General features: G+C 39.9%; 1 protein-coding gene across 1 annotated transcript in view; it reads right to left on the minus strand.

The window, feature by feature from the left end:
• STX17 (syntaxin 17) overlaps positions 1–450 on the minus strand; it is a 28,494-nt gene extending 28,044 nt beyond the window's left edge. Inside the window, exon 1 of the mRNA XM_008642686.2 lies at positions 218–450. Coding sequence (XP_008640908.2) covers positions 218–293 — 76 coding nt within the window. The 5' untranslated portion in view covers positions 294–450. The remainder of the gene's footprint in view (positions 1–217) is intronic.
• Positions 451–13,919: the final 13,469 nt, after the last annotated feature.

Below are 13,919 nucleotides of genomic sequence, written 5' to 3' on the forward strand. Positions count from 1 at the left end.
TCTTCCACGTTTGTTTTCCTTCGGGAACGACCGGTCGGGGGCGGGAAAGGGACGGAGAGGAGGAGGACAAGCTGTCCTGGCTACGGAGGGGGGGGCCGGGAGTCTGGGGATAAGAGCTTATCGGGAGGGAAAAGTTAAATTTATTCTTCTAAAAGAGAGCCAAAGATTCCCGACAAAACTTTAAGAATTTTTTTATAGAATCGTAAAATACTCTTACCTGGAAGGGACCCACAAGGGTCATCGAGTCCAGCTGCTGGCCCTGCACAGAACGATCCCCAAGAGCAGCACACCATGGGAGCCTGTTCCAGTGCCCAACCACCCTCTGGGTGAAGAACCTTTTCCTGATATCCAGCCTAAACCTCTCCTGACGCAACTTCAGGACATTCTACCAGTATGTTTTGCAAATAAATTTGAAAATAAGTGCAACTTGTTTGTGCCTGACACACTGACGACTGGATCCTCCCCGACACCACACCCCGTGGCTGGCAGAGGATCTGCTCCCTGAGGCGCGCCCACACCTGTGGGACAGATGGAGCAGAACCTCCGAGGGCAGCCTGGTATCGCTTTTGATCAATTTGTCACCTCTGCATAATAGTGTAAAACTGTCTGGCTACCTGGTAATATCTACAGAGCAACTATGTTACATCAATACTAGACCATTTTTTAACTAAACATTAATAAAACAAAGTTAGGAAAGATTGCCAAAGTAAAAAATATGAATGCACGTTGGTTGTGATGTTCTAAACAAGATTTATGTTATCTGTTTATCTGTTGTTCCATGACTTTTTGGCCAGTTTCAATCTGATTTGGAGGAAGTCATTATGGTCCTGTAAGTTTTGTGGAAATTGCTATGTCACTGAGGAAATAAATGTAAATTTGTTTCCTCAGTGAAGGAATAGTAAGCAAAAAGCTCAGCTCTTACACATTCTTGTTAGCAGCAAACAGTCAGCCAGTCAGTGTGTATATATTAGCCATCCACTTTACTCAGATATAGTTCTAGACTGCTAGATGGGATTTTCAGAGGGCTAATGGAGAAGAAATTTTAGTCATAATTATGCCTATTTAGGGGCTGAAGAATCCAAATCAACAGAATCCCATGGCTCCATTAATTTTGTTGTTCACAGCACAGCTTCTGGAATGGCAATGGAATACTGGGGAATGCCAGGCTACTAAAAAAAAGCTTACATTGGGCATATATTTTAAAAAGATTAAGGAGGATGACACAGGCTAGCCTAGCATTGATAGTTTGACCCAGATTAGGAACAGAATCATGGAAGTATTGACCTTGGATACAATCATTAAATGCCAATAGTTGAATGCTAGTCAACATATTTTTATGAAAAATATTTGATTAAATGTGTTTGAATTTAAGTCTGGTAGACAAAGGTGGTAATGTTGATGCAATAGCTTCCATCTGATGTAAAGCAGCATGCTATTCTCATAAATACAATGAGGAGTGCAAATTCTATGTAGCTCAAAGAATCATAGAATTACAGAATGGGTCAGGTTGGGAGGGACGGCAGTGGGTCATCTGGTCCAACCTCCCTGCTCAAGCAGGGTTATCCTACAGCATATTGCACAGGATTGCATCCAGATAGTTCTTGAATATTTCCAGTGGGGGAGGTTCCACAACCTTTCTGGGCAACCTGTTCCAGTTCTTGCTCACCAGCACAGAAAATAAGTTCTTTTTCATGTTCAGGTGGAACTTCCTGAGCATCAGTGTCCGCCTGTTTCCTCTTGTCCTGTTGCTTGGCACCACTAAGCAGAGCCCAGCTCCATGCTCTTAACACCTTCCCTTCACATACATGTACAAATTGATGAGGTCCCCTTGCAGCTGTCTCTTTTCAAGGCTGAACAGGCCCAGTTCCCTCAGTCTTTCCTCATAAGTGATAATAAGATCATAGTAAGTGATTCAGGTGACAGTTCTTGAGAGGAGTAATTCTAAGTGAAGATTTGTCATTAGGTTGTCTTGGTGTTATTCTTGGCCTGGTGCTATTAGAAATCGCCTAGACAAAAATACCGAATGACTACTTTGCTCTTATAAATAGAGATAAGAGCAATTCACTTAGATAAACTGCTTTGAATTGCTTTGTAAGCTTGTCTCACTTGCAAAAATACTCCTCTGAAGCCAGTCAAATTGGAGGTCATGCATTCAAGATAAAGCCTTAAGGGCACACCTGGAATCTGAGGGAGAATGACTGGCATGAGACAGTGCTAAAGAGGACCTGGACATAATCAGCTAAACATGAGCTCTCAGAACAAAGCTTTTGATAGCTAATACTCTGAAGAAAACCAGAGGAACATCAAATACAACTGGAATGGGTATTCTCCCTTTTTATAGAACTGATGTAACCATTATCAAAATAATGCACTCAGTTTGAGCATTAACACTTCATACATTAGCATTAACACTTTAAAGGGTCAACAAGAAAGTTAGGAAAGGTGTGGAAGATGTGTATTAACATGAGATATTTTAAAAGTATAATCCAATGCAGGTGAGGAGGTACTTTTGTCATAAGCGTAGCAGTACTTGTCTAAGTAGTACTTAGAGATATTTGAAGAGAAGACGTGTTGGTTTTCAGAAAATGACAAAATTCTGAAAGCAAAACTAGGATAAAAATGAGACTAGAAATATGACATATCTTAGTTTGCTATAGGATCAAATTGTCTGTGAAATTGTTTTGAAACAATGCAAAATTGTCAATTAAAAAAATGGAGATTTTTTTGCAAAGATACCCTGTAGTTCAAGCATAAACAGCAGAATACATTGGTCCAATATGGAGGTGGCACAACCACAGGGTTATACTCAGCCATTCCTTTCCTTAAAATTGATGACTCCAGAAAAAGACCAAGATGTCTACTTGTATAGCAGCAAAAGAAGGAACGGGATCCAGATGTTTCCAAAAGGAAAGATTTTTGTGTGTGTGAGTTCTAACAGGCAACATCTGAAGAACTCCTGGCACATCTCATTGTGAGCATGATGTTCATGCCTGACTATCCAGTTCTGCTACCAGTGATAATGTGGTTTTCCAGACAACCCAGCAGTGACTTCAGAGAAGTCCGAATCTCCTCGAGCTAAAGATGACAATGCAAAATGTTATGTCACTCACGTAAAGATCATCAAAGGAACAAGAGTTCCACCTTCAGGTCTGGGAAAATACTACCTCTGATGGCAAAAGATATCTCAGAAAAAAAAAAAAAGTATAGATGAAGTTTGGCTTTCTGAATTACACACAGATTCAGACTTTTATTGCAAGTCAGTGATCAATTCTGAGTGGTCTCTTACATGATGACTGTGTGCATCCCTATATAGTCATCAAGCTGTTCTGTATTATCAGTAAATATGTAGGAGAAAATAATGGAGAGTCCTAGAAAGGCACAGAACTGTTGTACATCTGACTAAGGAAGAGATTGCAGCAGTTTCTTTTTCCACATGAGATCATTCATAGTTTTCAGATACATGGATTCAGAACTAGGACCCAGATGTGCAATTAATTTCACATGCTTAGCTCTATTCCCAGCAATCTTTACTTACACACAGACTCTCAGATAACTCATGCTGGGGATATTTCAGTGAGTGTTGCTCAATAGACACAGAACTTCCAAGATGCTTACATTATGTTCCCAAAGATGTATCTTTTTCCAGTAGAGCGTTTCAAAATTCTGTTGCCTTTTTCAATGTATTATTATTACAGATACACTGATTTCACTGTCAAACGGCTTGTGCTGGCAAGAACCATTCATAAAGTTTCCACTGTGTAATGGAAAACAGCCCTTACTGTGTTACAGAGAACATTGCACTCTCTCACAGTCTTTCAGGAGCACAAGCTTGTTTGAAATGAGATCCCTTTTAACATACGTCCCTGGAAAAAAGTCAAACTCTTTCCATAATTCTTGACTGAGGGGTGTTCTCTGGAATATGTGGCTGCATTTTATAAAACCATACTCTTGATGTAAGCAGAATACTGGGGGTTAATTTGGGGGTCAACTGTTTCCTACTGTTAGCAAAAGTTGTGCTACAGTTTTTGACAGTTGCTAGAATTCTGATCCGAAGTTCTTGCAGTGTACTTTGTGGCAAAACCATCTCAGATTTGCTTGAGAATCATTTCTATAGTATTACAGAAAGTAGGGCTCTCAAATGGGAGTGAAACAGAAGAGGTTTATCATACATTAACTTATGTGCAGTAGCAGTAATACTGCATAGAGTGTAAAAGTAGGAGAGAAAGAAATAAGGGCAAAGCAGATTCCATTTTGATAGAAGCACTTCCTCACTGGTTGCCCTGGTTATTTGGGTCTTTTCCAGCATACTCACAGGTCTCACAGTGTGACCTTGATGCAGGAATAGTTTACAGCACTTGCCACTGATCTACCCCTGCAAGAGTCACACAGGAAAGCCTGTACAGAGAGAATGGTAGGTACAGAGACTGTCTACAACACCTGGTCTGCAGTAGGCTCTCCCTTCTGACAACAGAAGGGTGAAACAAGCATCACTGGCTGGTGGGAGCTCGTGTTGCTGGCACTTAGGGAATGTGCGCCTGCGGCACTTTGCCTGGGGAGCCTTAGATATCCACTGCTGGCATAACCAAGGGAGGTAAAACATTAAAAAAAGTGTTGCTGGGGTTGTGGCCCTACCTGGGAACTTACCCATGACTAGAATTCCATCAAAATCCACATTTTGGGTTTTTTCCCAATATCTTTTTGCTCCCACTCAAGATGATTTCTCCCACTCAGAACTACTGATCAGCTTTCAGCATATGCTGTAGAAATGATTTATGAGATATTCCCAGTTTTGTTTGTCACCTAAGCAGTTTTGCTTCAGAAGAAGGCTGAGCTAACTCAGTTGAAAATCTCTCAGTGGGACTGTCTTTTGTGCACGTTTGTCTCTTGAAATACTGGATTGTATTGGCATCACCTTAAGCTAAATCCCAACAAGTCACTCCAACTAAAAAAAATGGGAGTTTCCATACAAGGCAGTTTTACCAACTAAAGGAAGTTGGTCCATTTCCCTGGGGTTTTTATGACCTTAAAAATTCTCTATCAAATCTTAGTGCCAATCAAAACAATGATAACATTGCCATTAAAATTAGCATGGTGAAGACTTCATTCTTTGTCGAGGTTCCAGTGCTTCCTGAGACCAAAAAAAAAAAAAAAAAAAAAAGACTAACTATATTCAGGGATAAAAAAATAGAAAATGGCAAATCAGCTGAGCAAACATTCATTCATCCAGTTCATCCACCTTATTTACCAGTAAACATTCCTTTTGTAAAACCATTCATTCATGAAGGAAGGATTCAGGATGTCTTCTAATCGCAGAACCAGAGGTGTAATATCATCATCTTATATTCATAATCAATTTATATTACAATATTTTTAAAAGCCATTTTTAATTTTTCTTGTTTAGTTAGGAACGTGCTTCTGATTCTGCTGTTCTTCTAACATGTCCAGATCATGAGCAACTGCCTGTTCAAGAAAACCTTCAGGAAATTACAGAAAAAAATGACAATTTAGAGTATTTATATTCATTTGGGGTCCTTTTTCACTGACTTGATGTTACATATTTGCTTTTAAGATTTCTAGAGTTCTCCTTGCCTTCTCTCTTCCCCCATTATGGGGTAACCAGAAAAACATTGTTTGGCTCTGCCAAAGAAGTTTCTTGTGCTGAGAGGTGAGTAAACAAGGGGGCAGGGAACCTTTCAGTACAGCAGGTTGCTTAGAGCTCCATCCAATATGGTCTTGAACGCTTCCAGGGTTGGGACATCCACAGCTTCTCTGGACAGCCTGTTTGAGTGCCTCACAACCTTCACAGTGAAGAATTTCTTCCTCATATCTAATCGAAATCAACCCTCCTACAGTTATAGGCCATCGAGTTGACATCACATTGATCAGGAATTTACCTGTCTGTACAATGACCTATTAATCACACTGCTGGTTCAAAGGCCTTGTGTGCCACAGAGCCTTGGATTGTCTCCAGCAGTGGCCACAAATGCACAGTGAGGTCAGAGTAAGAATCGGGTAAGCATGCGTGCTAGTTCCTTCTTCTTATTCTACCCCCCTTTGGGGGGGGCTTCCTGAACCAGAATTGGTTTGGATTATCAGTAACTTCAGTGGATCTCTCTTCCAAATACTCAGCCAATCTTCCCTAGAAAGTAAGGCTCTTTTGGGCAGAAAGGTCCTTTGCAAAGATTTTCACAGGTGCTGTCTGTATAAAGAAGCCGATTCTTCTGACAGTTCACTGTTGTCCAACTTCCTCTTGCTACTCTTTGCTCCAATGACCTCATTTCTGCATTGCCTTTTCTTAGTCTCAACCGCTCCTTGTGGTCAATGTTCTCAATAACTTTGATGATCCTCGTCATTTTTGTCTAGGGGTTTTCCATTTCTGATTTTTTTTTTTTTTTTTTAAATGAGGTGAGGAGACAAGAGCTGCACACAGTATTAATTTTGTGGGCAAATACATATTTTTACAAGGTTATAATTGTTTTTCCTGTTTTGTTGCCTACTACTCTATTAGCAATTCCTAGCATTTGATATGTCTGTCTTTTTTTTTTAACCATGTCTGAGAAGTTTTACTGCGCATTTTCATTCTAACCTTAAAGTCTTACTTTGAGTGGTAATGGCCAACAAAATGATTGGCTCCTTACCTTAGGAATGCGCCATACAGTTGCACTGAAAATGATTGAAGGCAACATAATAAATAAAGCAATTGTACAGAGGAATACTTCCACTCACAAGAAAGTCAAGGCGAGTCGGAAGTGAAGAGGAGGAATGGCTGAGGTATAGGTCAATATCTATTGCTAGAAAGTATCTGCCATTTCTAATACATGGTAAATGATATACAATTTTAAATGTAACTGAAACATTATCTTAGCAAGATAAAAAATATGTAATAAAGTACTCTTTTTCAAATGAGAAACTTCTTTGGTCCTGTGCTGCTTTGGTTATTTCTGTCTTACACATTTTCCAGAATTATCAAGTTCTTTGCAACTAAGGAACCCCTCATGACCTGGATCTTTACAGTGATGCTTGCTGGTATTATCTTGAAAAGTTTAAGTTGCTTCTAGCGGAAGTCAGACCCTTTTCTCTGAAAGACACAAAATGAGAAGGTAGTCACTTATAATTACTCCTTCCCTGTCTTCTGCTTCCTCGTAGGTCACAGATGTATCTAAGCCATGAAGGGGGATGCTGGCATAAGACAAATGGCTTAAGTTCACATTTCAGACTTATTTCTTTCTTCCCTGATAGAAATTTTTAGTGCAGAGGTGCTCATCAGCACTTCTTGAAAAAGAAAATTGATGATCTAGCATCAAAGAGGCAAAGCTGAAGGGTATCAACTCCTTTGTCAAGTCAGGTACACCTTTTCATTACCTCACAGGCAGTGCCATATATGCACTAGAACTGTGAAGTGCTCAACTTCTGTAACAGTAGAGAGTGGAGATGCTGCATAAACAGATATGCAAAGAGACTTGATTCCATAGTAAGAATTCTTTTTATAAATAATGTTTGAGTCTTATTCTATTTTCCTTTAGGATGGCAGTAACACTATGAAGTCCTGAAGTTCAGTCTTGTAGAGATAAAACTACTTTGAGGTTTTGTCTCAGAGAAAGAAAGCCTCTGAAGCCTATTTTACTTTAAAAAGTAGTTGAAGATTTTGTTTTCTTGATAAGTACTTTGGGATACATGTTCAGCTAGCTATGAGGAGAATTAGCAGTGCAAGTCCCGTCACTGCTAAAGCTACTACTAATTCCCTGCACATCATACCAAATATTTACATCTTTGTTTAGTATTTAGATGAGCAATGATAATATTGCTTTCTCCTTGTTGCAGTTTTCTGTAATACTAAAAAGGAAAACATAAACATATGATAAAGACCATTTTTAAAGATATTTAGTTGTATTTAAAAGATAGTATAATTACAGTTTGAATTAAACCCTAAATTGTGACTAAAATGGCTTCATTTCGTATCTTGGAAATAGTAGATTGGATCAAAGTTCTGTGGGCACTGTGAAGATTATTTCTTTGTGTGCAAAAGCTCTGAGTTTCAGAGAAGCTTAAGAGGGGCATTAGCTTAATTCTTGGGTGGTACAGAGAGTGAATTATATTAGCAGTTTTATATCTGGTGGCAAATACTGTCTGCAGGATGGACTTCAATCATTTATGAATGGCTGTCTTCTACATCAGCTGCAGGCAGGTAAAACACTGGGAAAACAAAAGAACTCCAATTGTTGCGTGACTGTGTTGGCAGTATTGCACATTGATTGCACAGTTTGAGGAACATGATTGGATCTTGTTTTCTGTCTTTCATACAGGATGGAGGTGATGAACACAAAAGCTTTTATGAGCCCCAGGCCTCAAAATAAACCATGACAACACTTCTTTGGAGCCAAGTGCTAGTTCTCTTTCTTTTGCAGGTAGTTTCTTGGGTTTTTTAGTTGGTCCTCTCAATTGTAATTTTTAATATGACTGTGATTATCTTAGGGGTTTATTGTGAGTTTTACTGCTCCACTGCTATACTTATTACTGACTTGTCCAGTCTCTTGCTATGTCTAGAACAGAACTATGGCTTAACAGAAATAGTTGTCATCATTTTCCCAAGCAATACACCAAAAATTTGGAGGGAGAGAGGATCCAGCACCTCAGGAGATCATCACTGTTATTCTTCTTGATTTCTCTTGTGAAAAATTATCAGGTTCCCTTCACTAGTCCCCTTCACTCCTCAACATCAATCCTTGGAAGCAATTGAGGAACCTGCCAATACTTTCACTTCTAGTATTGGAAAATTTAGAGGTAAGGTCAGGACAAACTTGATGTGGAGGGTGTCTAGGTATGGGGGCTGATAAGAAGCAGGCCAGAAGTGATGCAGTTCCAGAATGAGAGCAGAAGACACCTGATCTGTGTGGCAAAAGGACTACAGTGAAGGTAGGAATTAGTTCAGATTCAATTTGTTTGTCTGGGAAGTCTAGAAGATATGTGGGAGGAAAGTAGTTCAAGAACCAAGATAGAGTGAGTATTAAAATTTTACACTGATGAATTTTTAATCTAATGCTGTGTGGGTTAAACTTGGTTTGGGATTGTCAAATTAGAGTTTGGCCCTCCTAAAGATAATTCTTAGCTCTTTAGTGAATCAGATGGAAGTTTGCCAGGAATTTAAAAGTTCCTTGTGATTCTCAGGACTGTTTCAGAGCTGATCACTAAAGAAATGTCCTGCGACTAGTTGAACCTCAGTCCTAGTGTTCAGGTTAATGGACTCACAGCAGAACTTGATGTTCAGATGCAATAAACAAGATTCCTGTAGACTGCTTTAGGCTCCAATTATTCTGTAAGATTTATGCTAACACATACATTTCTGCCATTTCAGGAATACCTTCAAAATATATTTCAGGAGAACAAAAGACATTTGTCTTTCATTAATTCCCTCACTGTAACCCTCTGTCCTCTATGACTTTCTTTCCAGGATTGCAAGGAGCATTAAAAGGTGTCCCACCAATTGATGTTCTTCATGCAGTACCCAGCTCTCTACCAGTGGTGTGTCCTAGGAAAAAGGCTGCATGCAAACACAAGTGGAGGAGCAGTGAAATGACTTGTATTTCCTGTGGAAGTCTGTCTTCGCAGGTAGTTCTGCAAAGAAAGAACATAAGTGGGATGGTAGTTTGGCTCTGCATCCTTTGGATAAGGAAGGAGGTTTTCAGGGAGCGGTAGGATGAGGTTGCTGATTGGAATGCTGGGATCTGCCATCTTCCAGCCTACACCCTACATGTGTTTCTTGTTATTAATAGCCTTGTTCTTTACATTGCCACCCTCAGAGTACTCTGCCACTAGTCTTTTCTCTCTGTCCTTCTTGTTCCTTCTCCAGCTCTGGTACCCTATGTATGACTCATCCCAAAGCTTTTCCCTCTTTTCCACTGTCCCAATGCCCTGGGTCTATACTGCACTACAGCAGCTCTAGAAGCACTACAGCATTCTAAAAGCATTCATAACAATACATAACAAGGACAGCACTGTAAGGATAGGGAGAGGTGTCAAAGATACACTTTCACCACCATTCTTATCAGGGTGTAGTCTTCAGTAGTTTTATTCTATACACGCAGTTGTTGAAGCAACTTCCAAAGACCAGGCAAGCTGCAAGATACAGTAACATTTTGGAAGAAAATGGTATGAAAAGTTAAATTTTTATTGACAAACGTTAGATTGATGTAATTATAGAAAAGTATTTATTTTATTTGTTTTGTTCTTTTATGAGTTTGTACATTATAAAACATACTGGAAACAATAGAAAGTCAAACTATATAAAACTGTTTGACTCTTTAACAATATATAATTTCATTAGCATAAGGCGTGAAGAATGCAGATGTTATGCTTTAAAACTCATATTTTTCAATTTAAATTTCTCATATAATGGTCACATTTTATCACAGTAAGGGTGGGTCTTGCCATTGATTTCAGTCATCAGTATTTGACTCATTTAAGAATAAAAAATATCCTATTTCAGTGTTGACATATTGGAACTCAAGCAAAATATCTTATCATGATTATAAGGCATAGATGTGTACGTTAGAATTTGAGTTGGGTTTTTTCTGCTTCGCACTGCAGGTGGGCACTTGTTCTTGTAGTGTTTCTTCCCTAGATTGATGTCCAGTCTTTCAGCAACCCTTCAACAGACATTTTCTGCTAAGGCAGAGTGTTATTTGTCACTAAGTGCATGTGGCTACAAACTGAATCATCAAATCAGGACTTAAAAAAGCAAGAGAGAGAGAGAAAAAATAAAGGTGATTGCTCTGTATGAGACAATTAACCCTGGGACCTTTACAAAATGGGGAAATGGTAATTCCTAGTAGATGAGTTGGATATTCATGGACACAAGCAGATTAGCTGCTGTTACAAATAGTGCCAAATGGAGAGGTTTTGTAGTTTTTCACTGCCTGCTACTTCATTTAATCATTTGCAGCAATGAGGAGTGACAGTAAAGGCACATACAGGAAAATCAATGTGATTATATATATATGTATGTATTGCACAACACCCTGAATACACCAGAGGTTATACACCATCTACTGCTACACTTCTGTCTTTTAAGAGAAAATGGAAGCAGAGTTTGAATAAAAAGAACAGTGGGAATCAATCAATTTCCTGCCAATGTGCAGACATCTCTACTGACAGTCTTTAGCAAAATTGCAATATGTTTTCTAAGATCTGTGTTTGGCAGGGATGGCTGATGAATCCTCAGGTAGTATGCTGATTTTTTATATCTTCTTTTTTGTTGTTGTTTTTCTCTGACATAGGCATTGTTGCTACAGTCTGTGACCCATCTCCATCTTAGCTACACCGAGGGTTATCAGAGACTGGGCAGTTGTTGGAAACACTGACTGAAGGGTGACTTGTGTGCATAGAAAGAAGGGGAATTTTATCACCTAATACTGAAATTGCCCTGACATGCCTTGTGTGTAGAATTTTTACTGCAGATTTCCGGGCTGCAAGCCTAAATAGCACAGCCCAAATGTTCAGCTCTGAGGGGGAGTTTTGATGACAAACTGAGTGTGCAAGGTGAGGGAGAACTATAGAGCCAAAACATGATCAGCCAGACAAAAGCAAGAGGCTGAGGCCATTGGGATTACCAAGGGAAAGAAGAAAAGAGTGAACCAGATTTCTGGATGTAAGTCTGGTTGTATTATAATCCCCATCATCCCAGGCTGTAAGGTAACACACTCAGGGCATTTTTGGGGTCAAAAAATGCTCCAATTTTCAAAAAAAGCAGATTTTTTTAAAAAAGCAGATGCTTAGGAAAGAGAGGCCAAGTGAGAGGTGCAGCAGGGATGTGGGTGGCCCTGGTGCAGCAGGACAGGTGAAGGCAGGTTCCCTGAGGTGCAGGACCTCAGGGCTGTGCCACCTGAATTCCAGCAGCAGAGCAGGGTTCATCTTCAGCCTTTGCTTCGATGAAGGCATTGGTATGGCTTTCACTTTTTCCTGTTTGTCCTGAAACTTGGAAAGGGTTTTCTTCTTTAAAACCTTCACTTTTCCATTGTATTTTGTTGAGCCCACCCAGTGGGGTCTGAGGGACAAATCATAAGATTTGTTTGCCTAGAAAACTAGGCCAGAGGGGGCATTAAATAATATTATAGCTGTCCATGGCACAGATGGCTGAAGTAGAACAATTTGAAGAAAAAAAGGTGTTCTTTGGTTTAAACAAGATGGATTCCTGTGGCAAAAAAGCATATTTTCATGTAATTGTGGACTAAATCGTGTTTATACAGGAATGGGGAGAAAAAAGTTTCTTCAGGCACAGAAGATTCTTCTTCACTCTTATTTCCTAACTTCTAAATGCTTGACTACAGCTACATAACTTTTTCAACAATTTTTTTCTGAGTGTGTGAAATACATGTATAGAGTACAGCAACTGTTCAAGTGTGAATTTATTTTTAAATAGAATTGACTCCTTGTATTAATATAGGTGCTATGGAAGTAGAAACATTTCTATATTATCACCATCTATCTTTTGAGAAAGAGAGAGATATTTTTACCTTGGCAATTCTGGTAGCAAGGTGGAGGCAGTTTTACAATAATCTGAATATATTTAAGGTGTGCAGTTCATTTTGGTACCTAATGAATAACTGTGTGCCCGAGTGGGTGGATGGAAAATAAGAAGATTTTGGATTAGATAGAGAAGGTGAGACATGTTACATTTATGCACGTAACGTAGACATTTCAGTACATTTGATAAAGTCACTGCTAAATACCATTTTTGATGCATGTGATGGCAATCAGTTTCCTTTGAAAACTGTGATTTGGGGGCGTGGGGGGGGGAGTAAAATGTCTGCACCTTTTCAAAACGAACGCAAGTGTTTCATTTAATTAAAGCAGCAATCACATTATTTTGCAGTCAGATTTCTCCTATGGCCCCTGTGGTGCCATAGGAACAGAAGTTGGCACCGGCTGGAAGGGCTGCCAGCAGAGCGGGCGCTCGCTGCCGGGGCGGCACTCGGCTTCTCCCGCACCCGCTGCAGTCCGGCGCCTTGGCTCGGCAGCTGCCCCGTGCGGCTACGAAAGACAGGCTACCAAGCGCTCTGCTCACACACATTCGGTAATTACTAGTGGCATGATGGCTAGGACCGCCAAGGCAAATTAAGAAGCACGTTACCGAGTGGAAGTGGTCCAACAGTCTGCACCAGGGAGGCTCGGACACAGAACAGAAGGAGACCTGCAGAGATGTCTGAGGTTGCACATAAGAGTCTTCTGCCCCATTCCCGTGCAAAAGGATGGACAGTCCAAAAGCACCTGTCAGTCCTGCTGGCAGGAGTGTGCCTGGGAGGTCTCAGCTCTGTACAGGCAGCTGCTGCCCCTGCTGCCCAGCTAACCAGCAACTACAACTAAGCAGCTAATCAGCTGGAGTTTGGGGAACACGATGCTCCCTAGTTACTCAAAAGTCATCTTTTGAGAGGACTACAGAGCTTTACTTCTTTCAAGCAGTCCATTTGTGACCTGGTGTGATGAAATTTCATGTTCTTTAGCATTTCCTTGGCAAAACAAGCAAAAATGGCTCCTTTATCTGTAAGGAACATTATGTGTTGATATAGAAAAAGTAAGCATCCCTTGGGAATTACCTGTGATGGCTGCTATTCCATTATTTTCTCTAGTCCTTCATTTGACAACAAAAAGGGTTCCTTCATTCATTAGGAGCATTTTATGTTGGTATAGTTTATCCTGAAGAAAAAGAAACATCACATACAACAATCAGGGTGGCACTGATTAAGTTGTGCCTTTTTTTTTCCTGTGTGATTTTGATATAAAATAGGAAACATGATTCCAGTAAACCACTTCTGAAAGACTCTGTGGCCTCAGAGCTTGTAGTCTTTCCATGTGCTGTGCCTTTTAGAGCAATTTCATCCAGCCTTTGTATTGGCTTCCACTGAACGTCTTAGAAATGTTAAAAT

This window comes from Corvus brachyrhynchos, unplaced genomic scaffold, assembly GCF_000691975.1.
Source record: "Corvus brachyrhynchos isolate BGI_N302 unplaced genomic scaffold, ASM69197v1 scaffold409, whole genome shotgun sequence".
NCBI classification, from domain to species: domain Eukaryota; kingdom Metazoa; phylum Chordata; class Aves; order Passeriformes; family Corvidae; genus Corvus; species Corvus brachyrhynchos.